Source organism: Anastrepha obliqua, chromosome 1 (genome assembly GCF_027943255.1).
Source record: "Anastrepha obliqua isolate idAnaObli1 chromosome 1, idAnaObli1_1.0, whole genome shotgun sequence".
In the NCBI taxonomy this organism is placed as follows: domain Eukaryota; kingdom Metazoa; phylum Arthropoda; class Insecta; order Diptera; family Tephritidae; genus Anastrepha; species Anastrepha obliqua.
Genome location: NC_072892.1, coordinates 183,791,805 through 183,817,344, shown reverse-complemented (window position 1 = coordinate 183,817,344; position 25,540 = coordinate 183,791,805). Strand labels below are relative to the sequence as shown.

Here is a 25,540-nt window from a genome sequence, read left to right as displayed (position 1 = left end):
TGTTCGCACCTACCTTCAAGATAGTGAGAGAATTATATGTCTGGTATTCGATGGCCCAGATTGAAGTGAAAAATGGGCGTACCTCTGCCAAGACGGGGATGTGAGATGTGCGAGAGAACTAAGAAGATAAATTCAAAATAGGAAAGATTTAAAAAGAAAGGTAAAGTTAAGGAAGATAATACTCGTAGAAGTATTACGAGCACAACAGTTGATTCTGAAAAGTTCACTGAGAGCTAAGTCCGAAAAATACGCCTCCTTCTGTATTCTCTCAATAGTACAAAAAATCTATTCCAGAAATACCATAAGAAATATAAGACGCTTTTTATATAGGGTGGGCCATGTAAAATTTGCTTTTTGAATCGGCTATAAAAAAAAAAAAACTAATAAATATTTTTTCAACCTTTTTTTTTTTATTTTGAAGATTGAACATTGTCATTTATGAGTGAAAATTAATATCGTTCAAATGACTGCCACGGCTGGCTTTACAGTACGTCAGTCGATCAACCCAATTTTTAAGCCCATTTTCGATTGTTTGGGCTCCAATTTCATGAATGGCAATTTCGATTTCGCGTTTTAAAGCATCAATCGTCTCTGGATGGTTCGCATAGCATTTGTCCTTAACGGCTCCCCACAAAAAATAGTCCAACGGGCTGAAATCACAGCTCCGAGGCGGCCAATTGATAACGGAATTTCGGCTGATTATTCGGTTTTCAAAAACGGTAGCCAAAAGTTCGAGTGTAACTTTGGCAGTGTGACAAGTTGCACCGTCCTGTTGAAAACAATTGTCGTCCAAGTCATCCTCTTCAATTTTTGGAAACAACTCGTTGAGCATGTCATGGTAAAGCTCGCCATTTACTGTAACCGCGGAAGAAGAAGAAGACTCACCACTTTGGAAATAGGTTTTCAATATTTCCCAATTTTGTTGAAGCGTATAACGTCCCATTTCGTAAATATCAAACCTTTAAGTAAATTATGAGCGCAACATGGGAATGGTGTAAAAAGGAGGGGCTGTCGATCAACCCTAACAAAACCACAATAATCCCCTTCACAAGAAAAAGAAAGTTAGAGTTTCCTGCATTGAAAATAAATGAAACAGTGATAGAACTAAAGGAAGAGGTCAAATATCTAGGTTTAACCTTAGATAAAAAACTCACTTGGGAATCACATATAAATAATATAACAAAAAAAGCCACGAAATCCTTGTGGCCAACTAAACAATTACTAGGGAGATCCTGGGGCCTCGGCCCTAGTATGGCCCTCTGGATATACACCCAAATGGTTAGACCAATCATACTGTATGGGGCACTAGTATGGTGGAGCAAATCTATCCAACAAACAGCGATAACCAAACTGGGAAAAGTACAAAGGCTTGCTTGCCTATGCATCACAGGGGCCATGAGAACTACCCCAACAGCTGGCATGGACGCACTCCTTAATCTCCCACCACTTCATATAGCAATCCAAGAGGAAGCAGCTACGTAAGCACTCATGCTACACATGAAAGTAAATTTCAAATTGGGCAACCTCACCGGTCACCTAAATATCCTAAATAAAATCAAAAACACCATAAGCATGGCTCAAGTTTCAGACCACATTGACCCAACCCTCTGTTTCACAAAAGGATACACAGTTACCTTTCCTGAGAGGATCGAGTGGAAAACAAACCCGAAATGGATGAATGATGATTCACAAAAATGGTACACTGATGGATCAAAAACACCTTATGGTGTAGGAGCAGGTGTAGTGGGGCCCAGAATCCACAAATCATACACTCTCACCAGGGACACCACTATCTTCCAAGCGGAACTATACGCAATAATGGAAGCAGCAAACATCATGCAACGCAGAAACCACAAGAGAGTAAAGATTAAAATACTCTCGGACAGCCTATCAGTTCTAAAAGCTTTAGATAGCTATACATACAACTCAAAAACCCTCTTAGAATGCCACAATGCACTCAATAATCTGGCATCCAAAAACAATGTTTCATTAATTTGGGTACCGGGACATGAGAGATATGACGGCAACGAAAAGGCAGACTTTCAAGCCAAAAAAGGGGCAGATGAAAACTTCATCGGACCTAGTCCTATGTTCGGATTCAACAAAAACAACCTAAAACAAAAAGTAAAATACTGGGCCAAAACTCTATTAAATCAGCATTGGAACAATGTAGAGTGTCTTAGACACTCCAAAAAGTTCCTAAGTTTCAACGCTAAAAGAGCCAACATGACCCTCACGTTAAACAAAAAGAGCATTCGCACTCTCACAGGCGCCCTCACGGGTCACTTCACCTGCAACAAACACTTACATAAATTAGGCATAACTAACACCAGCACCTGCAGATTCTGCTGCGAAGATGAGGAGTCTATGGAACATCTCATTATCGAATGTCCGGGGTTGACGCATAGAAGGAAAAGGTTTTTAAACAAGTTCATGCTTACAGATGAAGACCTTCAATCACTCCCTCAGAAGGAGCTGGTACAATTCATAAGCATACTTAACAGTCAATAGACAGCATAGGGTGCACAATAGATCAATATGGTCGCAGTGCTAAAGGGCCACACCTTAACCCTTTACAACCATTAACCATTAACCATTAAATTATGAACACATTTGACATGCCATTTGTGTTACCATTCTCAAAAAAAAAAATAGGTGGTTCAAAAAGCAAACGCTATATGGCCCACCCTGTAAATGGCTTCCGATTAATAAAATATTCATCACTTAGGTTTAAGTGGCGCTAATACTTGAAATATACTCGGGTGAGTACGGACTCCTCGCCTACGTACCCATTTTTAATTAATTCAATAAAAGCAGATGGTTTGACTTTGATTTAATTTATTTCTTAAAGGTAATAATTTCAAATTAATTATAAATTTAAGGTTTCATGTACAAAAATAAATAAATTACATATTTAATAATAAAATGTTTTAACTATTTTTAGCCCCTGGCAGTGGCAGCGACATTAGCGGCTTGTTGCGCTATACCAAGTCCTTGAATGGTGGCATCTCTTGTGTGTTGACCCACGCGCTCCTGTCGAAAACGGAAAGAAAATTAGTAATCCGAAACAAGGGAATAGAAAAGATATTGCAATATTTGCAACACTTACGATTTTCTTGCCGATCTTCTTCAGCCAACCTGCCTCCGATTGTCCTGCGAAAACGGCAATCATCACAGCCAAGAAGATGAAGACTTTGTTGAAGTTCATTTTGTTTGATTTTGTTTTCTTGATAGACAGATTATTTGAAACAAGTCGGCTTGGTTGCTCTTAATTTGATTTACTTGTTGGGCGTTTCAAGTGAGTTTGATAACATTGCAATTGACGCTGTAGCTTTTATAGCGAGCAGAAGTTTGCAGCAGACTCTTATTTCACGGGGGATCACTCGTGTCTATGATTGTGTGATTGTATAGGTACATATATATGGGATTTATGTGTATACAAAATGTGGACCAACTGTTCGATTTCAATGTCAATGACATTTGTGCACTGGGATTTTAATATGGTAAAAATAACTGGCGTTAACCCAAAACTCTGACAGGGTCTGGGCATATTAATAGGTTCACATATAACTAGAATTTTTACGAACTTAACTCCCAATCCGTATTTAAAAAGCGAGAATCCATACATAATTTCTTTCCTTTATATTATAGAAAAAGCCGTTTGCACATATTCACATTTGTTGAAGGAAAGAAATATAGAACGAAATAAAATAATAATTAGAATTTCGCATTCCGATTTATAGCAATACTTACTTAGCTAACGAAGTTAACGAAAGTTCACGAACTTTATGGGCACAAAATTTTGTGTATGATATTTTACAAAAAACAGCAACGGCTGCATGGATGTGTATATAAGTACATACATATGTATGTGAGTAAGAACTCTGAAGCCTTTGCAATTTCATCGGCGTCGTTCGAGGAGGTGTCCACTTTGGCATCCCTTCTTCAATAGTCTCGTTGCAATGCTGATTAACATGTTCATATAGTCGGAAAAAAGCACTCAGTCTACAAAGTTAGGTGGTTGAGAATTAATTGGCCTCCACAACTTTTGGGAATGTTCCAACTAGTAACTCCGATGCTGACGGACTTTCTCAAATTCTTCTTCTATTAGTTTTAGGAAATACAAACTATTATTAAGAGCATAAAGAGAAGTCTAACAATTTTCCGTTTTATGAAACTCTTTGGCTAATTTTAAACCTACCATATATAACTGTATATTTGTTTTTCAGTAACCTTTTTTGTATGCGCAGGTGAAAAATAAATAAAATATAATCCATATGATTTTTTAATTAATGTCACAGAAAAAGCTTAGATGAGATTAATTGGGAAAAAAGGTATTTCAAGTTCGAGTGGTTTTCTTTAACTATCTTCGTTTGACAGCTGTCAGAATTCGATAGTGCCTCTGTTGATAGGGGTTAAGTAGAAAGACTACAAATTACTAAAATTAGCCCCGCTTGACGATTATAGATGGTTTTGCTGAAGAAATTATCAAAGGTAAAAATTATCTCAGATGTAACTCATTCCCATTTGAACGATTAGGTAGACTGTATTTGGACATTGCACGGATATATGTTGAGAAGCAATTGCATTCGTTTGCGTTTTACTGTTTTTCATAAAATGCAGATTCCCTTACTCCAAATGTCAATAAACAAATATAAAAGTCTAAAAATATAAAAAGAAACTCGAAGAACTCGAAAGACCCTGTATGATGCACTTAATGGGTGTTATGAGTAGCCCAAAGCATGAATTAAACTAAAGATAGAAACTAATCTTTATCTAAGGAAAAAAATTTCATAGATTATGCCCGGCTGGAGTATATTTTTGATTAGAAAAATAATTATTAGTGACGTAATATTATATTATGGCTTAATATTATATTATGGCGGCCGCCTTAGCCGAATGGGTTGGTGAGTGAGTAAATTCTCCGATGTTATTAAGTTCGCCAATGCAGTTCAGTTATTGTGAGCTATACATATTTTTATTTTGGCATTCGATTTGAATGTTTGTGCACCCAAATATTTCTTCGGATAAGTCATTTAATAAAATTACAAAAACCATTTTCACAGTGGTGTGCTTGGGATTGAATCATCGCATGGCATGATAAATTTTGAATGAATAGCTCCAATGGGAGCCAATCTTCCATCGTTCCCGATCTTCTGGTTCAAAGAAATGTCTTCTTGAAAAATTTCCAAAGGTTCATGAGACAACCTTCGATTTCTTCAGATATCTGGAACTAAAAATACCTACCATTCCTTTTCAATAGCGCCTGAGAGAATCCTTTTCCTTCATTTAGGGCATTGAAATTGATGAAGTATGCACTACTCTGACCCTGCCAAAGTGTTCGAGAGCCTCACTACAAATCAAATCAATCAAGAAAATATTCATACTTAGTGAGCCCTGAAGCAACAATAGTTGACCTACATACATACATATATTTATAGTTGTAAGTACTATTTCTACTATTCCCAGAACATCAGAGAAAAATGTGGTTATGTTTTATACGATTTTTATTAATTATAATTTTTTTACACGAACTTACAATAATTAAAAAGAAGACGTAAATAAACTAATCTAATATGAGTAATTGAAACCCATTGTTATTCGTCACTGGAGTCCGGGTCGATGTTCTTTAATATCTTTCCGAGAATATCAATATTTGTGGCCAATTTGTTAAGTTTTCCTGCATTTTCGTTGACCACAGAAACAACTTGGCTCTATAAAAGGGAAAACCAGAAATAAATAAAGAAAAAAGTGACTCAAAATTCACTCACAGTTCCTTCATTGAGATCGTCTAACCAATCGGCCCGTGTGAATCCCAGCGCAGCAACGAGCAGGAACACAACAAAGACTGCAGCAACTTTTGCATTCATTTTGCATTAAGCGAAATATGGAGAGACAACGAGCGTGGAGAGATGAATGATTGGCCTCCACCGAATCGAGTACTTTCATACACAAAAGGAAGTGTTGGCTGATGCATCGCAACTGATCGAAGGGGATTTTCTAGTCGTGTGATAAGAAAGCCCATTACGAGAACGCTTTAGGTTGTGAATGAAAGAGCAAAAACACAAATAGTATTTATTTCTACGATGTAATTTTTCACAACTGGCCTTTAATCCATGTATGTACATACATACATATGTATAAGAAAGTTCGTTGTACTTAAATAGAGGAGAGGTAAGAATTGAAGCGAAGGCATTGGTGTTAAATAGTTAACAGTCTTGAAGCCCCTGGGGATGGAAAATAATAAATGCTATAAAACAAATGAGGCTATAATTGTTATAGAGTGAGTTTCAGTTGTATAAAAAAACTTCAAATAAAACTTGAGAAACTTTAGAAAAAAATCCAATGTTTTAATAAAGTATTTATAAAACATTTAAATATGTTTTGTTTTCTGCGCCTTTGAAGCATAGGAAAAATATATTATATAATGTAAATGTATGTGTGAGTATATAAAAAAATATTCTTTAATTTTATTTTAATATTTATTTTTATTATTTTATAATTTTACTCTACAAAATTTGTTTATTTATAGAACATCATTCCTCTATAAATGAAAGCATTGGCTACTAAAGTCTTTGGCTATAAAAAATTATTTATTTATTTAATTATTTATTAAGCCAAATAGAACGTCATCTTGCATAGCCGTATTAGTTTTCAGGGATACCAAATTCAGACATCGCTGCATACAGGTAACTCCTTTCCGTACTGTCGAATGCAGCTTTGAAGTCGACGAAAAGATGGTGTGTGTCGATTCTCCTTTCACGGGTCTTTTCCAAGATTTGGCGTATTGTGAATATCTGGTCAATTGCGGACTTTTCAGGTTTAAAGCTACTCTGATAAGGTCAAATCAGTTTGTTAATGGTGGGAAATACGCTCGCTATAACCTAGGCGATATTTAGAAGACTAATACCGCGATAATTGGCACAGATTGAAGGATCACCCTTCTTATGGATTGGGCAGAGCACACTTAGATTCCAATCGGCAGGCATGCTTTCATCCGACCATTTTTTGCCTAGAAGCTGATGCAAACACCTTACCAGCTCCTCGCCGCCATGTTTGAACAGCTTAGTTAGGCAGTCTGTCGGCACCCGCGGCTTTGTGGTTCTTTAGCCTCTTTAGCATGGTCGGGTAGCGGAACGACAATTCCGTCGTAAAAGATCGGGGTATCGGGATCTTCACAACCTCTGTGACATGCGCAGCTATCACTGTTTAACAGGTTCGAAAAGTGTTCCCTCCATAATTTAAGATTGTTCTGTATGTCAGTCACCGAAATATTAAAGAACAAGTTATTGGAGCATATGCGTATACATGTACGTATTAGGGATGATAATCCCAATACCCCGGTATTTTTGAGAAGACGATAAGCTCGGGATTAACTTGTATTAACCACAGTTACTAACAAAATTTAAAAATCCATTTGAAAGAAGTATAAGCTTGATTATTACAAAATTTTATTACAATAAAAGTTTTTTTAATTTTCAAGAAAATTGGTTTAATTTACTTTATGAAGAAATAAAACATAATAAATATCCTCTAAGGAATCACCGAAAATGACTCTTAATCCACGATCATTAAACGTATTCGAAAACCATTTCTGTATTATTTGCACCAACAGTACAAAAACAAATATTGCAAAACCTGAGACAAAGGCAGAAACGAATGTGCAAAAGAAATATTATAGTAAAACGTAAAAGACTCCAAACCGACGTCTATGTAGGTATGTATATATGTACACCTTCCCCGCTCGAAAATCGATGGGTTCCGAATTGCTGCTGTCAGTGAATTTGTCAATTGTACTCGATTAAAAGTATATTTCGATGTTTCGGAACAAGAGGGTAACGCTGATTTATTTGTTCCACACAGCCACATTAAGCAGTTCCCTATAAAAGTACCAGAAAAGTTCAGAAAATGTTAGCAAATTTTTGCAAGACAAATTTGGTACTCTAGTAGAAGTTTTTCCTACGGGGCTCATAGCGAATGCAGCATTTAGAAAAGCGCGCGAACTTTATGTTACGAGTACATGGAACTTTAATGAATGAATGTCTGCTCAGTTAATTGGGACTTTTTTCTGCTTGCGTATGTATGTATGTATGTATATGTTTTATTAAAATTACATTTACGTGTGGCAGTGAAATAAAAATAAAACAATTCAAATTTGCTACAACATTTCTTTTCGGAATTCCGAAATTTCAAAAGTAAATCACCCATGGGTTTCCATATCTTTATTGTAATTAAAAAACTGGATGCTGTTACCGAAATTCGGATAATCAAACGCAAGTTCGCAATAAATCCCCGGCAGAATCTACCCGGCTACCAACAAAAACTTCCGCTATCATCAAATAGTTGAGTGAATGATTCATACGCGTAACTCACGAATGCAGACAACTTCACTTACCATCTGTGGGAATGTTTTGACATATAAAAGCCTGACCTACTGAATGACCTTTAAACCCATTTCGAACATTATAGCAAGAACCAGCGCCACCGAGTGCGAAAAATCAATTCAACTTCAAATAAAGACGTACAACGTGAAAATTATATTCAAACAAAATGAACTTTAACAAAATATTCGTTTTTCTTCTCATCGCCGTCTTTGCTGGACAAACTGAAGGAACTTAAGAAAATCGGCAAAAAAATTGTAATTGAAGAGAAACAAATTTTACATAAAAACTAAAATACATTTCATTAAAATTTTATTCAAATACCATATATTAGGAGTGAGTTGGTCAACATACCCGAGATGCTACCCTTCAGACCATCGCTGTGGCACAACAGGCCGCCAATGTTGCTGCGACGCTGAAGGGATAAGACGATTCTTCATATAGGAAAATACCTACAATTTAATTTTAATTTACCACTAAGCCATTATTTATTTATTTTGTTTAGAAAGATGAAGAATAATGTAGATAATTTATAAATTACTTTAATAAAAAATCGTTTTTTCTAAAAATTAACCTTTTTGTTTTCTTGGTTATTGTTGTGGGTATTTAATGATTTTGCTTTTGTTGTTGTTGTATAAACTGTTCCTCATAATTCGTTAGAGAATACCATTTTGAATAAAACCAATAATAAATTTCAGTTCCTTAGCCTCGCTGCCATAATGCCACGTTTTCCCCAAAATGGAGATAGAGATTCTTACAATTCAAGAAACTTTACTGCAAGCTCATAGTAATCTTCAATTCATAATCCTACACAGATTTGTAATCCAGTTTAAAATTAGTTGAATCCGCCTTCATCTGCCCTGAAAACCGAATGGGATGGCAAACAGTTGGGAAATAGAAAACTTTTGCGTTTAATGGAAAATAATAAAACTATTCGAGTTTTATCATAAACTTGACAGTCTTACAATGAATGCCCTAAAAATTCATCTTGATTGGGCAATATTTTTGGAAACGCATTGAACGGTCAGAACTCTTACGTTCGCACATCCTAATTGCCCATAAGCAATTTGTTCATTGAATATAACTACCTAAAATCTTAAAAGTTATTTAACTTTCTAGCCAAATGTGCAAATCCAACTCCGAAGTACTAAATGCATCCAAAAGTGTTTATCAACGCATTCATATTTTTGAACTTGCACAGCTACTTGCAACGACCTTTCAACGGCAGTAAATTTTTGCATTGCTGCAGGTAATTCTTGGCTTGCTTCAACCAAGATGTAAACTTTGGGAAGATTGTTTTTAGATGAAATTAAAGACTATTATTTCAAAAGCTTAAGTCCAACGCAGCAAACTTGAGGAAGTTATGAGGTCTGCAGGCCGGGTTTCTATACTTCCTCGAGCGTTTTTCTGAAAGTTGTTATTTTTTATGTTTGTATTCGCTATATCTCAAAATCTACTAGACCAGCATAGAATTTCATCACATAGGTTACGGTGGTTGTCGTTTTTTATGAGGATGCAGAGGCGTCTACTTAGGCTTGAAGTCCAAATGTGATGTCAACTGATCAGACGCAAACCTCCCCTCTAATTCCCGATGTGATGAAACCACTTCAGCTCTCTAGTAAACGATGCATTTTATGGATAGTTGCAGATTCCAAGTCTGCCGGACATCCAAAGAGGTAAGAGTTTAGGCAGCAATGTCGCGTTCTGGCAAGAACGTCCTCCAAGAAATCACATACGCTTCCCCTGTGCTCCCATTAGGCAGTAACCGATGATGACACAAAAAGCTGTACTAATAGAAAACTCAGAAACCGACTTTTGTGCTCATTCCTTCTAGCCTAAACACAACTTGATACCTCACAAGTGGCATCAGGTAGTTCATAACGTTTCTTACGGGACTTGAATGAACGAATGATGTGGTGAATTCAGAATGTTATCCCTGACTGTTATGATAGGTCCGTGTTTTGTGATGTCATCAAGCGTACAACAAATGCCCGGTACAGAAGAAGTACTGGTCCTCATTCAAGCGCCCACCTCAATTGAAATAATAGGTGAAATATTTAGAGTAGAATTTGAATGACATAATTTATTTTCTTAAAGGTATAAAAAATAAATATGAATTTCTTAACAGGCAGCAAATATTTATGGTCAAAAATAAATAAATTAATAATAGAACGTTTCAACTAATTTTTAACCCCTGGCGGTGGCAGCGACATTAGCGGCTTGTTGCGCTATACCAAGTCCTTGAATGGTGGCATCTCTTGTGTGTTGACCCACGCGCTCCTGTCGAAAACGGAAAGAAAATTAGTAATCCAAAACAAGGGGAATGGAAAAGATATTGCAATATTTGCAACACTCACGATTTTCTTGCCGATCTTCTTCAGCCAACCTGCCTCCGTTTGTCCTGCGAAAATGGCAATCATCACAGCCAAGAAGATGAAGACTTTGTTGAAGTTCATTTTGTTTGATTTGATTTGGCAACTGTTCTCGTTGAGACGCTTCAAGTGAGTTTGATAGCATTACATCTGACGGCTGTGGTTTTTATACCGATCAGTGGAAGTTCGTCTGTCGAAGGCGTCTGTAGAAAAAAATCACATGCCTATAATTTTTCGGGGGATCACTAGCACTTTTCATGCATCCACTATACTCGTATGATAGTATTGAAGTTCGTGTGTGTAAAAGTGATACTGATAAGGTGAGAGTACTCCGCAATTCTGTTTATTTTTTATTATTGTTTTTGTCTCTTACTCAACTCGACGATTTCATTATTTCGATCAGCTCAGTAAGCCCGAGTTGTTCTATGAGGCTGCTTTGTGTACGAATTTATGAATCTACATACATACATACACACTTATGAACGTGCCGAATAGCGTAAAGTATGCATAGTCGTATAAGTACAGACATCCATCCATGTACGTATATATTTTGCGAAAATCCCCGTTTTTAAACCAACAATTCGCCTTACTTATTTACTGATAAGGGAATACATACAAATGTCACATCAAATTAAGTCTGTCATAATAATAATAATAGAAACTATTTTACTCAAATATGTAAATGAAAAGTGCATTCTAGAGTTAAAATCGTTTAGTTTTATTTGAAAAAAGAACACCAAAAATTTAGTTGGAGAATCCAATATTTTATAATCACAATAGTCCTTTTTGACTCATTGATTCATTACGACGATTTTCACCGCATTTTGGATGAGTGTTAAACTCATTGAATGGCAGTGAAATGTGAGTTTTCTACGCCGAATTTGGTAATATTTTTATTTTATGATGCACAGACACTGGCCCTTTAGGGACCTTTTACACATTGTGGATGCGAAATCATTTTCTACCGAAGGCCTAAGTTACCAAATAAGTGTTGGCCTTGTCTTAATTTGGTAGAATACCGTGGCTTTGGGAATTGCTAATTCTAGAATTGTTCGCAGAATCCTCCTTAAAGTTGTATTAGTTGTTAACAGGAGGCATCGAGTTTCTGAATAATATCTTCTACAGATAGCTAATTTTGAAGCCTCAAACTGTTGTGAAATGCAATAAGCACATTTTCCGACAGACTACAAAAAGTTCTGATTCACTAACCGCCTCAAAATTAAATTTACTCATGTCAGACAAAGGGTATTTGAAAAATGTTAAATTAAATTAATTTAAAAATATTTGTAGGTGAGGCTTTTTTCCCTTTAATTAATCAAATTGTAAGACATTATTACCATCTCAAGAGATTGAAGAAGCTTGGCTAAACACCTTTCAAGGACGTATTTATCTACATATATGTATATATATATTTATTACTTCCGCTCCATAGCAAAGCACAGGGTCACAACAAACGTCTTAAATCTATCCCAATCCAATGACATTCATTTCATTCTGTTCCAGTTCAATTCACTTCATATTATTTCCTTCTCTAGCTGTCTTCTCCAAGTGTGCGCTGGATATCCTCGGCTGCGTGATTCGATTACTTCCCTCGTTACATCTTGTGCAGGTTTCCTAAGTGTATGGCTGATCTAATTCCATTTTTTTTTAGAATATCAGTTAGTCAGTTCCCTCAGCCTGTCGTTGCATATTGTTTTTGGTCTCCTTATCATTGGTTTACTCTTAAGGCAACGATTTGTAAAAAATCACATGCGTGGTATTAGTCGTTGTGCAGAATTCCAAGCTTCGCATCCGTAAAGTAAAACGGAAATGACGTAGGAATTAAATATTCCTAATTTAGTGGCACGCGACAGGAATGAGGAGCTCCAGATGTTTTTCAATTGCCCAAATAGCGTCGGGTCGAAGAGTATCGAATGCCTTAGCAAAACCAATAAATATTAGATAAAGCGGTGAGCGATATTCCACGCTAGACTCTACTATTACCTGAAGGCTATTTACGTGGTCAAAAGATGATCGGTGCGGCCTGATGCCAGCTTGTTCTTCACAAAATATTGATGTAGGCTAGGCTTCGTGGATTCGCTGACTTATAATATGGAAAATGATTTTGTTAGCACTGCATATTAATTCGATTTCTTTTCAATTAGTACATTATGAAGGCAATTATTGAAGTGTTCGACTACATTTATAATATCTTCATTGCATTTGAGTGGGTGGTAAAGGTTAATTGTTGAAGTTAATAGTTTTCGAAAGTAAAACCATTATTTATTGTGGGACAGCATTGAGAAAATTACAATAGTCAACTGATTCTTTATTTAGAGCGATCAAAAACAGCCTATTCCAAAAATACCATTAGAAATGATGAGGTTATTTTATAAGCGATTTGAAATTAGTAAAATATTGCTGCCCCTAATGCTGATAATACTTGAAATATTCTCGATTACTTAAATAAAAGCAGATAGTTTGACTTTGATTTAATTTATTCTTAAAGGTAATAATTTCAAATTATTTATAAATTTAAGGTTTTAAGTACAACAATAAATAAATTACATATTTAATAATAAAATGTTTTAACTATTTTTTAGCCCCTGGCAGTGGCAGCGACATTAGCGGCTTGCTGTGCTATACCAAGTCCTTGAATGGTGGCATCTCTTGTATGTTGACCCACACGTTCCTGTCGAGAAAGGAAAGAAAATTAGTAATCCAAAACAAGGGGAATGGAAAAGATATTGCAATATTTGCAACACTCACGATTTTCTTGCCGATCTTCTTCAGCCAACCTGCCTCCGTTTGTCCTGCGAAAATGGCAATCATCACAGCCAAGAAGATGAAGACTTTGTTGAAGTTCATTTTGTTTGATTTTGTTTTCTTGATAGACAGATTATTTGAAACAAGTCGGCTTGGCTGCTCTTAATTTGATTTACTTGTTGGGCGTTTCAAGTGAGTTTGATAACATTGCAATTGACGCTGTGGCTTTTATAGCGAGCAGAAGTTCGCAGCAGACTCTTATTTCACGGGGGATCACTCGTGTCTATGATAGTGTGATTGTACGAGTATAGGAACATATATGTATATGGGATTTATGTGTATACAAAATGTGTGCCAACTGTTCGATTTCAGTGTCAATGACATTATTACTTATGCCTTAATATTACAGAAAAACCCGTGTGCACGTATTCACACGTGTTGAAGAAAAGAAATATAGAACGAAATAAAATAATAATTAGATTTTCGCATTCCGATTTATAGCAATACTTACTTAGCAATCACCGCATAAGTTAACGAACTTTATGGGCACACAATTTTTTGTATTTTACAAAAAAAACAGGCGTTTTTTTGGGTGCAGCAACGATCGCAAGGGTTCTGTAAACCTTATTCAGGAGTGCACTTTTATGGAAATATCATGCCAGAATTCGATAGTGCCTCTGTTGATACTGGTTAAGTGGAAGTGCCACAATTTACTAAATGAGCAACGCGCGAGTAGCGTAAAAAAATAATGTAAATCACCTATGGATGGTGTTACCGACGAAAAGTACGGCCGAGCAGTAAATATTTCATCCTCTTATTTTTCTATGTTGTCATTGATCTCATATTCGCATTCTTCCTGACCTGCATTAAATTTCTCTTATTTCATTGCCATCTCTTTGGACATTGAAAAGTTGAGAATCAAATGCTTCTGTGTAGGCCTCCTTACAACTTATGTAAATGAACAGAAATTCAAAAAATGTAAGAAATTAAAAAGGAGGTAGGTGAAGTTATCTCCTTTCGCGATTTACGCTTATGAATAATTCACTAAACTCTTGATATGATAGCGGAAGTTTTTGTTGGTAGCCGGGTAGATTCTGCCGGGGATTTATTGCGAACTTGCGTTTGATTATCCGAATTTTGGTAACAGCATCCCAGTTTTTTAATTACAATAAAGATATGGAAACCCATGGGTGATTTACTTTTGAAATTTGGAAATTCCGAAATTTGAATTGTTTTATTTTTACTTCACTGTCATACAAAAATGTAATTTTAATAAAACATATACATACATACATACGAGTACAAACGCAAGCAGAAAAAAAGTCCCAATTAACTGAGCAGACATTCATTCATTAAAGTTCCATGTACTCGTAACATAAAGTTCGCGCGCTTTTCTAAATGCTGCATTCGCTATGCGCCCCGTAGGAAAAACTACTACTAGGGTACCAAATTTGTCTTGCAAAAATTTGCTAACATTTTCTGAACTTTTCTGGTACTTTTATACAGAACTGCTTAATGTGACTGTGTGGAACTAAAAATTAGGGTTACCCTCTTGCTCAGAAACATCGAAGTATATGTACTTTTAATCGAGTACAATTGACAAATTCACTGACAGCAGTAATTCGGAACCAATCGATTTTCGAGCGGGGAAGGTGTACATATATACATAACTACATAGACGTCGGTTTGGAGTCTTTTACGTTTTACTATAATATTTCTTTTGCACATTCGTTTCTGCCTTTGTCTCAGGTTTTGCAATATTTGTTGTTGTGCTGTTGGTGCAATTAAAACAGAAATGGCTTTCGAATAATCGGGGATTATTAGTCATTTTCGGTGATTCCTTATGATTTGTGTTTCGGTGCTGAGTTCGTGACCAAACTGGCGTATTTTTTTATCAGGGATTAAATGAAGACAGAAATTACTTTGGTTTGGATTCGTGCCCATAGTTTCGGGGTAGCATAAAGCAAATAATTGGCAGTCTTTTTGCTTATATTCAAAGCAAAAATTTACATGTTTCGGCATATTTCATTCCTAATATCTTCAAGAAACAGTTTAATGTTTTCAATTTCTTTAAAGTACGGATTTCGAGTGAAAACTATTTGTAGGTTAATATATGTTTTTACATTAAATTCAAGGTCATTAAGTGAAGTATGAGTTTCTAAAGTTTTATTTTGTTTGAGTTTAGGTTTTTATACAACTGAAACTCACACTATAATAACTATAGCCTCATTTGTTTTATAGCATTTATTATTTTCCATCCCCAGGGGCTTCAAGACTGTTAATTATTTAACACCAATGCCTTCGCTTCGATTCCCACCTGTCCTCTATTTAAGTACAACGAACTTTCTTATACATATGTATGTATGTACATACATGGATTAAAGGCCAGTTGTGAAAAATTACATCGTAGAAATAAATACTATTTGTGTTTTTGCTCTTTCATTCACAACCTAAAGCGTTCTCGTAATGGGCTTTCTTATCACACGACTAGAAAATCCCCTTCGATCAGTTGCGATGCATCAGCCAACACTTCCTTTTGTGTATAAAAGTACTCTATTCGGTGGAGGCCAATCATTCATCTCTCCACGCTCGTTGTCTCTCCATATTTCGCTTAATGCAAAATGAATGCAAAAGTTGCTGCAGTCTTTGTTGTGTTCCTGCTCGTTGCTGCGCTGGGATTCACACGGGCCGATTGGTTAGACGATCTCAATGAAGGAACTGTGAGTCAATTTTGAGACACTTTTTTCTCTATTTATTTCTGGGTTTCCCTTTTATAGAGCCAAGTTGTTTCTGTGGTCAACGAAAATGCAGGAAAACTTAACAAATTGGCCACAAATATTGATATTCTCGGAAAGATATTAAAGAACATCGACCCGGACTCCAGTGACGAATAACAATGGGTTTCAATTACTCATATTAGATTAGTTTATTTACGTCTTCTTTTTAATTATTGTAAGTTCGGGTAAATGATAATTAATAAAAATCGTATAAAACAACCACATTTTTCTCTGATATACTGGGAATAGTAGAAATAGTACTTACAACTACATATAAATATATGTATGTATGTAGGTCAACTATTGTTGCTTCAGGGCTCACTAAGTATGAATATTTTCTTGATTGATTTGATTTGTAGTGAGGCTCTCGAACACTTTGACAGGGTCAGAGTAGTGCATACTTCATCAATTTCAATGCCCTAAATGAAGGAAAAGGATTCTCTCAGGCGCTATTGAAAAGGAATGGTAGGTAACATATTATTAGTTCCAGATATCTGAAGACTTCGAAGGTTGTCTCATGAACTTTTGGAAATTTTTCAAGAAAACATTTCTTTGAACCAGAAGATCGGGAACGATGGAAGATTGGCTCCCATTGGAGCTATTCATTCAAAATTTATCATGCCATGCGATGATTCAATCCCAAGCACACCACTGTGAAAATGGTTTTTGTAATTTTATTAAATGACTTATCCGAAGAAATATTTGGGTGCACAAACATTCAAATCGAATGCCAAAATAAAAATATGTATAGCTCACAATAACTGAACTGCGTTGGCGAACTTAATAACCTCGGAGAATTTACTCACTCACCAACCCATTCGGCTAAGGCGGCCGCCATAATATAATATTAAGCCATAATATAATATTACGTCACTAATAATTATTTTTCTAATCAAAAATATACTCCAGCCGGGCATAATCTATGAAATTTTTTTCCTTAGATAAAGATTAGTTTCTATCTTTAGTTTAATTCATGCTCTGGGCTATTAATAACACACATTAAGTGCATCATACAGGGTCTTTCGAGTTCTTCGAGCTTCTTTTTATATTTTTAGACTTTTATATTTGTTTATTGACATTTGCAGTAAGAGAATCTGCATTTTATGAAAAACAGTAAAACGCAAACGAATGCAATTGCTTCTCAACATATACCCGTGCAATGTCCAAATACAGTCTACCTAGTAGTTCAAATGGGAATGAATTACATCTGAAATAATTTTTACCTTTGATAATTTCTTTAGCAAAACCATCTATAATCGTCAAGCGGGGCTAATTTTAGTAATTTGTAGTCTTTATATGTACTTAACCCCTATCAACAGAGGCACTATCGAATTCTGACAGCTGTCAAACGAAGATAGTTAAAGAAAACCACTCGAACTTGAAATACCTTTTTTCCCAATTAATCTCATCTAAGCTTTTTCTGTGACATTAATTAAAAAATCATATGGATTATATTTTATTTATTTTTCACCCGTGCATACAAAAAAGGTTTCTGGAAAACAAATATACAGTTATATATGGTAGGTTTAAAATTAGCCAAAGAGTTTCATAAAACGGAAAATTGTTAGACTTCTCTTTATACCTTTAATAATATTTTGTGTTTCCTAAAACTAATAGAAGAAGAATTTGAGAAAGTCCGTGAGCAACGAAGCTTTGTTAGAAAGTTGCGGGGTAGAATTAATTCTCAAACACCTAACTTTGCCTCTTTGTCGGGTATACGTGACGATGTGCATGGCAATAAGAGACAATTGAAAAAGGGATGCTTAGGTGGACATCTCATCGGACGATAGCGCTAAAATTTCAAATGTTTCAGAGTTCTTACATGGAAATATATTTATGTAAACACACATATACATATATATACATCCAATATGCACTCCTGAATAAGGTTTACAGAACCCTTGCGATAGCTACTACACCCAAAAACCCACCCGTGCTCTATATGAAATATGAAAAATTTTGTTATTATAAACGGAGACCCTGTCAGAGCTCTGGGCTTACACAACTTCTTTCTTCCATATTAAAATGCCAGTGCACAAATGTCATTGACATTGAAGTCGAACAATTGGCACACATTTTGTATACACATAAATCCCATATATATGTACATATACAATCACGCTATCATAGACACGAGTGATCCCCCGTGAAATAAGAGTCTGCTGCAAACTTCTGCTCGCTATAAAAGCTACAGCGTCAATTGCAATGTTATCAAACTCACTTGAAACGCCCAACAAGTAAATCAAATTAAGAGCAACCAAGCCGACTTGTTTCAAATAATCTGTCTATCAAGAAAACAAAATCAAACAAAATGAACTTCAACAAAGTCTTCATCTTCTTGGCTGTGATGATTGCCATTTTCGCAGGACAAACGGAGGCAGGTTGGCTGAAGAAGATCGGCAAGAAAATCGTGAGTGTTGCAAATATTGCAATATCTTTTCCATTCCCCTTGTTTTGGATTACTAATTTTCTTTCCGTTTTCGACAGGAGCGCGTGGGTCAACATACAAGAGATGCTACCATTCAAGGACTTGGTATAGCACAGCAAGCCGCTAATGTCGCTGCCACTGCCAGGGGCTAAAAAATAGTTAAAACATTTTATTATTAAATATGTAATTTATTTATTTTTGTACTTAAAACCTTAAATTTATAATTAATTTGAAATTATTACTTTTAGAAATAAATTAAATCAAAGTCAAACCATCTGATTTTATTGAATTAATTTAGAATGGGTACTTAGGCGAGGAGTCCGTACTCACTCGAGTATATTTCAAGTATTAGTGGCACTTAACGCTAAGTGGTGAATATTTTATTAATCTGAAGCCATTTATAAAAAGCGTCTTATATTTCTTATGGTATTTCTGAAATGGATTTTTTCTACTGTTAAGAGAATAGAGAAGGAGGCGTATTTTTCGGACTTTGGTCTCAGTGAATTTGACAAGACTAGCTGTTGTGCTCGTAATACTCGTATATCTTCCTTAACTTTGCTCTCCATTTTTGTTTATAAATTTTCACTATTTTGAATTTATCTTGTTAGTTCGCTCTCACATCTCACATCCCCGTCTCGGCAGAGGTGCGCCCATTTTTCACTTCAATCTGGGCCATCGAATACCAGATGTATCAGAGTGATGTTCTCGGGCTTCGTCCGTACAATCCCTCTTAAATTTATAGGGCTCGGTAATTTATTATGTGACTCTATCCTCTATCCTGGCGCGTACACCCGTTTTGGGTGTTTGGCCGAGCTCCTCCTCCTATTTGTGGTGTGCGCCTTGATGTTGTTCCACAAATGGAGGGACCTACAGTTTCAAGCCGACTCCGAATGGCAGATATTTTTATGAGGAACTTTTTCATGGCAGAAATACACTCGGAGGTTTGCCGTTGTCTGCCGAGGGGCGACCGCTATTATAAAAATGTTTTTCTTAATTTTGATGTTTCACCGAGATTCGAACCAACGTTCTCTCAGTGAATTCCGAATGGTAGTCACGCACCAACCCATTCGGGTACGGCGGCCGCCATCCCCATATAATACTATACTTTTTTTGTAGGCATTAATGTTTAGAGAAGTAAAATTGTATCAAGTTTGAAAAAAATGAGGAGGCAAATTTAACTTCGGGAATCCTTTGGTACATCACAACTTCTATGTTTACGGCGGAAAATTAAAGATCAAGTGTTCGAAATTTCGTTAATATCGGATTTAGACTTTTAGCCCTCCAATTCGTGGTGTGATACTTGTTGTTGTCCAACAAATGAAGTGACCAACAGTTCTAAGGGGTTATGATATTGAAGGTACGTCTTCAAATAGGGGTGTTTGACAGATCACGCGTGACTACTGTCAAAATAAATACATAATTTTTTTAAGTATTTTATCATGGAAAAACTTACACACTTACGTATAATTGAATTACGAAAATCAACGCTCTGTGAACAGTGTTCATCAGGCGCTCAGGCCAACTTATGGTTCTTAGCTATGAATCTCATTCTTGGCTTAATGTCTATGCCGAAGCCTTCCAAGAACAGCCATTACATCCATTGAAAATAACTTTTGGTGCCGCCTATGTACTGGAGGAATGGTCGGTCCATATTTCTTAAAAGACGAGGCTGGTGCCAAAGTAACAGTGAATGTCAAACGCTATCGCTCCATGATAAACGACTTTTTGGCGCCGGAAATTGAAGCCCGTGATCTCCACAACATTTGCCTCCAACAAGACGGTGCTTCTTTCCATACAGGCCGTAGAAAAAAAGTTCCTTTGTTTTTGCTTTTGTTCGCATGCATTCTCTACTCATAAATTATACTCAGTTTCGTGGCAAATTTCGTTTGTTAACAAGGAAGTGGCGAACTATGGAAAATCGCATGCAGTGGTTGAAGTACAAAGTGTGATAAAAGTGCAAGTGAGATTTACGAATTGTTGAAAAAACCTGATATGTCGAGAATGTTTGTTTACGCACGATCAATCGTTTTTCACAAAAGTCTTAAGTGACAGACAGGAAAAGAAGTGGTCGTCATCGCGTGGTTCGGACCAGTGCAGCCATAAGAACCGTTCGAGTAAAACTCGCTTAGATCCCTTAGAGAGCAGAAAACCATGTACAGGGAAATGAATGTATCGACCAGATCCATGTCAAGACTAATTACAGATGATCTCCACATGAAAGTCTACAGTCACTTAACTGGCCATCTTTTGACAACGCGCTTGAAGAAAATTAGACTCGACAGATGCAAGCAGTCAAAGGCCATGAAAATATTCTTTTCACAGATCAGAAAAGTTTCACTGTTGAAGAAGTTTTTAATGAGTAAAACCACAAAGTCTATGCTAAAACTTCTAAAAACGCAAAAAATATTATTTCAAGGGTTCAGCGTGGCCACCAGCCAGCCTCCCAGCAATGTCTAAAAAAAAATATTCCTGGGTTCATAGCCGCAAAGGATTGGCCATCTGAAAGTCGAGATCTGATCCCGTTGGACTACTCTTTGTGGTCAGAATTGGAAAACATGGCCTGTCGAAGACCTCACAGAAATTTAGAGAGTCTTAAACAATCTTTGGTTCGAGCAGCGACGTCAATATCCACGGAAACCGTGCGCGCTACAATATCTGAATGGCCTAATCGCTTGAAGGCTTCTGTAACAGAAAATGGTGATCATTTCGAAAGAAAATACATTTTTTTTACTATTTACCTGATTAAATAAAACTAACTTCATAGGTTCGACAGGACTACGTAAATTTGATTTTGAGGCACATTGTATAGCCCACTTTTCAGGTCACCGGACCCACCTTAATTACTCAGGCTCAATATAACTTTGTTATTAATGAAGGCGGTTAGTGATACAGAAATTGTTTCTAGCGGAAAATATTCTTATTGCGTTTTATGGATTCATAACTGTTTGAAGTCTCAAAATACAGCTCTCTGTAGAAGATCTTGCCTAGATTTCAATTTCGATGCTTTCTGTTAACCGCTAATAAAATTGGCAATTCACAAAAGCAGGGTATAAGACAAAACCAACACTTATTTGGTAACAAGAGAAATTCATTTCGCAGCCACAATGATTGTTTCATTTCGTTCATTTCATTTATGATTTATTCAGTAGTTTCACCTCTTTTAGTGGTAAAGGGTGTCTAAAAGGTAACTGTGCGTGCAACGCGGTTTTGTAAAATCCAAATTTTGCCAAACTTGGTGTAGAAAACTCACATTTTACTGTCACTCATTGAGTTAAACACTCATCCAAATTGCGGTGAAAATCGTCGTAATGATTCAGCGAGTAAGAGGGGACTCTTGTGATTACAAAATATTGGATTCCCCAGTTAAATCTCTGTTGTTCTCTCTTAAAATAAAAATAATCGTTTCTAACTTTAGAATGCACCTTTCATTAACATTTTTGAGTAAAATAATATAGTATCTCTTATCATTGTTCGAGTACAGCCTTACGTAGGTGTAACTAAATTTATATTTCCTTATCAGTTAATAAGTAAACCGAAGTGTTGGTTTAAAAACGGGGATTTTCGCAAAACACTTATGTACATACTTAGATGTGTGTCTGTACTTATACACCTATGCATACTTTGCGCTACTTGGCACATCCATAAGTGTATATGTATGTATGTAGATTCATAAATTCGTACACACAAAGCAGCCTCATAGAACAACTCGGGCTTACTGAGCTGATCGAAATAATGAAATCGTCGAGTTGAGTAAGAGACAAAAACAATAATAAAAAACAAACAGAATAATAAATCACCTTATCAGTATCACTTTTCCACACACGAACTTCAATACTATCATACGAGTATAGTGGATGGATGAAAAGTACAAGTGATCCCCCGAAAAATTATAGGCATGTCTACAGACACCTTCGACAGACGAACTTCTACTGATCGATATAAAAACCACAGCCGTCAGATGCAATATCAAACTCACTTGAAACGTCTCAACGAGAACAGTTGCCAAATCAAATCAAACAAAATGAACTTCAACAAAGTCTTCATCTTCTTGGCTGTGATGATTGCCATTTTCGCAGGACAAACGGAGGCAGGTTGGCTGAAGAAGATCGGCAAGAAAATCGTAAGTGTTGCAAATATTGCATTGTTTTTTCCATTTTCCATGTTTAGGATTACTAATTTTCCTTCCATTCTCGACAGGAACGTGTGGGTCAACACACAAGAGATGCCACCATTCAAGGACTTGCTGTGGCGCAGCAAGCCGCTAATGTCGCTGCCACTGCCAGGGGTTAAAAATTAGTTAAAACGTTCTATTATTAATTTATTTATTTTTGACCATAAATATTTGCTGCCTGTTAAGAAATTCATATATATTTTTTCATAATTTCTATGCTAATTACCTTTAAGAAAATAAATTATATCATTGAAATTCTACTCTAAATATTCCACCTATTATTCCAATTGAGGTAGGCGCTTGAATGAGGACCTGTATTTCTTCTGTACAGGGCATTTGTTGTACGCTTGATGACATCACAAAACACGGGCCTATCATAACAGTCAGGGATAACATTCTGAATTCACCACATCATTCGTTCATTCAAGTCCCGTAAGAAACGTTATAAACTACCTGATGCCACTTGTGAGGTATCAAGTTGTGTTTAGGCTAGAAGGAATGAGCACTAAAGTCGGTTTCTGAGTTTTCTTTTAGTACAGCTTTTTGTATCATCATCGGTTACTGCCTAATGGGAGCACAGGGGAAGCGTATGTGATTTCTTGGAGGACGTTCTTGCCAGAACGCGACACTGCTGCCTAAACTCTTACCTCTTTGGATGTCCGGCAGACTTGGAATCTGCAACTATCCATAAAATTCATCGTTTACTAGAGAGCTGAAGTGGTTTCATCACATCGGGAATTAGAGGGGAGGTTTGCGCCTAATCAGTTGACATCACATTTGGAGTTCAAACCTTAGTAGGCGCCTCTGCATCTTGCAGTGAGTACAGACTCAAAAAATAATAAGTTTAAAAACCCGGTCTGGTGGTCGCATATCTGCTTAAATTTTGCTCCGTTCGACTTAAGATTTTGAAAAAATAAAACTTCCCTATTATGCAAGAATTTGTTTGAATTCGAAGGTTGCCTATCGCTGACGTGAAGCCACCATTACTTTTCTCTGTCTAAAAACAATCTTCCCAAAGTTTTCATTTTGGTTGAAGCGTTTGAAAGTTACTTGCAGCAGTGGTAAAGTTTACTGCCTTTGAAATTTCGTTGTCAGTGGCGTTGCAAGCAGCTTTGAAATTTCGAAAATATGAGTGTGTGGGTAAAAAATTTTGAATGTGTTCAATATTTCGGAGTTAAACTTGCACGCGTAGCTAGGAGTTAAATAAATCTAAAGATTTTAGGAAGTTCGGACGTGCGCGCTTAAATTCTGACCGTGCACAGAAAAGGACGAATTCAGCTTATTTTAAACAGAATTACAAAACTGTGTGGGATCGTGAACTGGGTCATAATGGCAACAATCTTTGTCTCCAATTTATTATTAGGCTACTGCGCACAGCGAGCAAAGTAGATCTGTTGTGAAAGCCTACTAAGGTACCCTACATTTTGAGGCTTTTTAAAAATTTTAGCACATTCTGGGGTTTATTGTTCCATAGTTTATATGGAGGCGCAGTAGTACCACCAAGGTGCTGTAGCCGTTTTCTGCCTAATGCAGGGCATTTACAAAGAATGTGTTCTGTATTTTCAGTAGCCATTTCACAGAATCGGCAGATGATGGCAGAGAGGCCATTTTTGTTTAAGTGATATCTCAGGCTGCAGTGGCCTGTAAAGTGAGCAGTTAAAAATCTAAAGTCTACTCTCCTAAGTGAAAGTAGCTTTTCGCTAACTGATTGAGTTTCGCCCGTATTCAACGAACTTTTTCACCATGTGGCCCTTTGTAAGTTCACAGAAAGTTTCACGACCAATTAGGAGCATGTTTGCCCTTTGTTTGCTAGTTGGTCCGCTATTTCATTTCCCTCGTGTCCTTCGTGTCCTGGAACCCAACTCAGTAAAAATGTGTGGAAGTTCCCTAGCATATTAAGAAAATTCAGGCAGTCATAAACAATTTTTGACGTGATTGTAGTTGATAGAAGGGCTTTCAAAGCCGCCATACTATCTGAAAGTATGAATATTTTATACACTGACAACAAAAGTAAATCCCCACAACAATCACCAAGAAAGCAATTGTCACATTCAAAACAAAAACGCTAATTTTTAGAAAAAACGATTTTTTATTAAAGTTATTTATAAATTATCTACATTATTCTTCATCTTTCTAAACAAAATAAATAAATAATGGGTTAGCGGTAAATTAAAATTAAATTTTAGGCATTTTCCTATCGAAGAATCGTCTTATCCCTTCAGCGTCGCAGCAACATCGGCGGCCTGTTGTTCCAAACCGATGGTCTGAATGGTAACATCTCGGGTATGTTGACCAACGCGCTCCTAATATATTTGAAAAAAAAATTAATGAAATGTATCTTAGTTTTTATGTAAAATTTATTTCTCTTTAATTAAAATTTTTTTGCCTATCTTCTTAAGGGTTTAAAGGTCATTCAGTAGGTCATCATTGCTTTTATATGACAAAACATTCCAACAGATGGTAACTGAAGTTGTCCTCTTTCGTGATTTATGCTTATGAATCATTGACACAACTCTTGTTATGATAGCGGAAGTTTTTGTTGGTAGCCGGGTAGATTCTGCCGGGGATTTATTGCGAGCTTGCGTTTGATTATCCGAATTTTGGTAACAGCATCCCAATTTTTTAATTACAATAAAGATATGGAAACCCATGGGTGATTTACTTTT

The 25,540-nt window shown here is 36.3% G+C and overlaps 5 protein-coding genes and 1 pseudogene across 5 annotated transcripts; 3 read left to right on the top strand and 3 right to left on the bottom strand.

The window, feature by feature from the left end:
• Positions 1-2,821: 2,821 nt before the first annotated feature.
• On the bottom strand, positions 2,822-3,293 carry LOC129243669 (sarcotoxin-1B). Its single transcript, XM_054880864.1, has 2 exons — positions 3,110-3,293; positions 2,822-3,033 (listed from the first exon to the last, which is right to left on the bottom strand). Exons 1-2 carry the CDS (start codon positions 3,206-3,208, stop codon positions 2,941-2,943), a joined length of 192 nt encoding a protein of 63 aa, XP_054736839.1. The 5' UTR covers positions 3,209-3,293; the 3' UTR covers positions 2,822-2,940.
• A 5,257-nt stretch (positions 3,294-8,550) lies between these two features.
• LOC129243655 (cecropin-1-like) lies at positions 8,551-8,851 on the top strand (annotated as a pseudogene).
• A 1,634-nt stretch (positions 8,852-10,485) lies between these two features.
• Positions 10,486-10,877, bottom strand: LOC129243646 (sarcotoxin-1C-like). Its single transcript, XM_054880829.1, has 2 exons — positions 10,739-10,877; positions 10,486-10,661 (listed from the first exon to the last, which is right to left on the bottom strand). The coding sequence occupies exons 1-2, from the start codon at positions 10,835-10,837 to the stop codon at positions 10,569-10,571; spliced, it is 192 nt and encodes a 63-aa protein (XP_054736804.1). The 5' UTR covers positions 10,838-10,877; the 3' UTR covers positions 10,486-10,568.
• Positions 10,878-13,212: 2,335 nt separating this feature from the next.
• Positions 13,213-13,685, bottom strand: LOC129243636 (sarcotoxin-1C-like). Its single transcript, XM_054880818.1, has 2 exons — positions 13,502-13,685; positions 13,213-13,424 (listed from the first exon to the last, which is right to left on the bottom strand). Exons 1-2 carry the CDS (start codon positions 13,598-13,600, stop codon positions 13,332-13,334), a joined length of 192 nt encoding a protein of 63 aa, XP_054736793.1. The 5' UTR covers positions 13,601-13,685; the 3' UTR covers positions 13,213-13,331.
• A 4,823-nt stretch (positions 13,686-18,508) lies between these two features.
• Positions 18,509-18,910, top strand: LOC129243631 (sarcotoxin-1C-like). The gene is made up of 2 exons (XM_054880805.1): positions 18,509-18,685; positions 18,763-18,910. The coding sequence occupies exons 1-2, from the start codon at positions 18,587-18,589 to the stop codon at positions 18,853-18,855; spliced, it is 192 nt and encodes a 63-aa protein (XP_054736780.1). The 5' UTR covers positions 18,509-18,586; the 3' UTR covers positions 18,856-18,910.
• A 3,774-nt stretch (positions 18,911-22,684) lies between these two features.
• On the top strand, positions 22,685-23,112 carry LOC129243620 (cecropin-1). Its single transcript, XM_054880776.1, has 2 exons — positions 22,685-22,823; positions 22,901-23,112. The coding sequence occupies exons 1-2, from the start codon at positions 22,725-22,727 to the stop codon at positions 22,991-22,993; spliced, it is 192 nt and encodes a 63-aa protein (XP_054736751.1). The 5' UTR covers positions 22,685-22,724; the 3' UTR covers positions 22,994-23,112.
• The last annotated feature ends 2,428 nt before the right edge of the window (positions 23,113-25,540 follow it).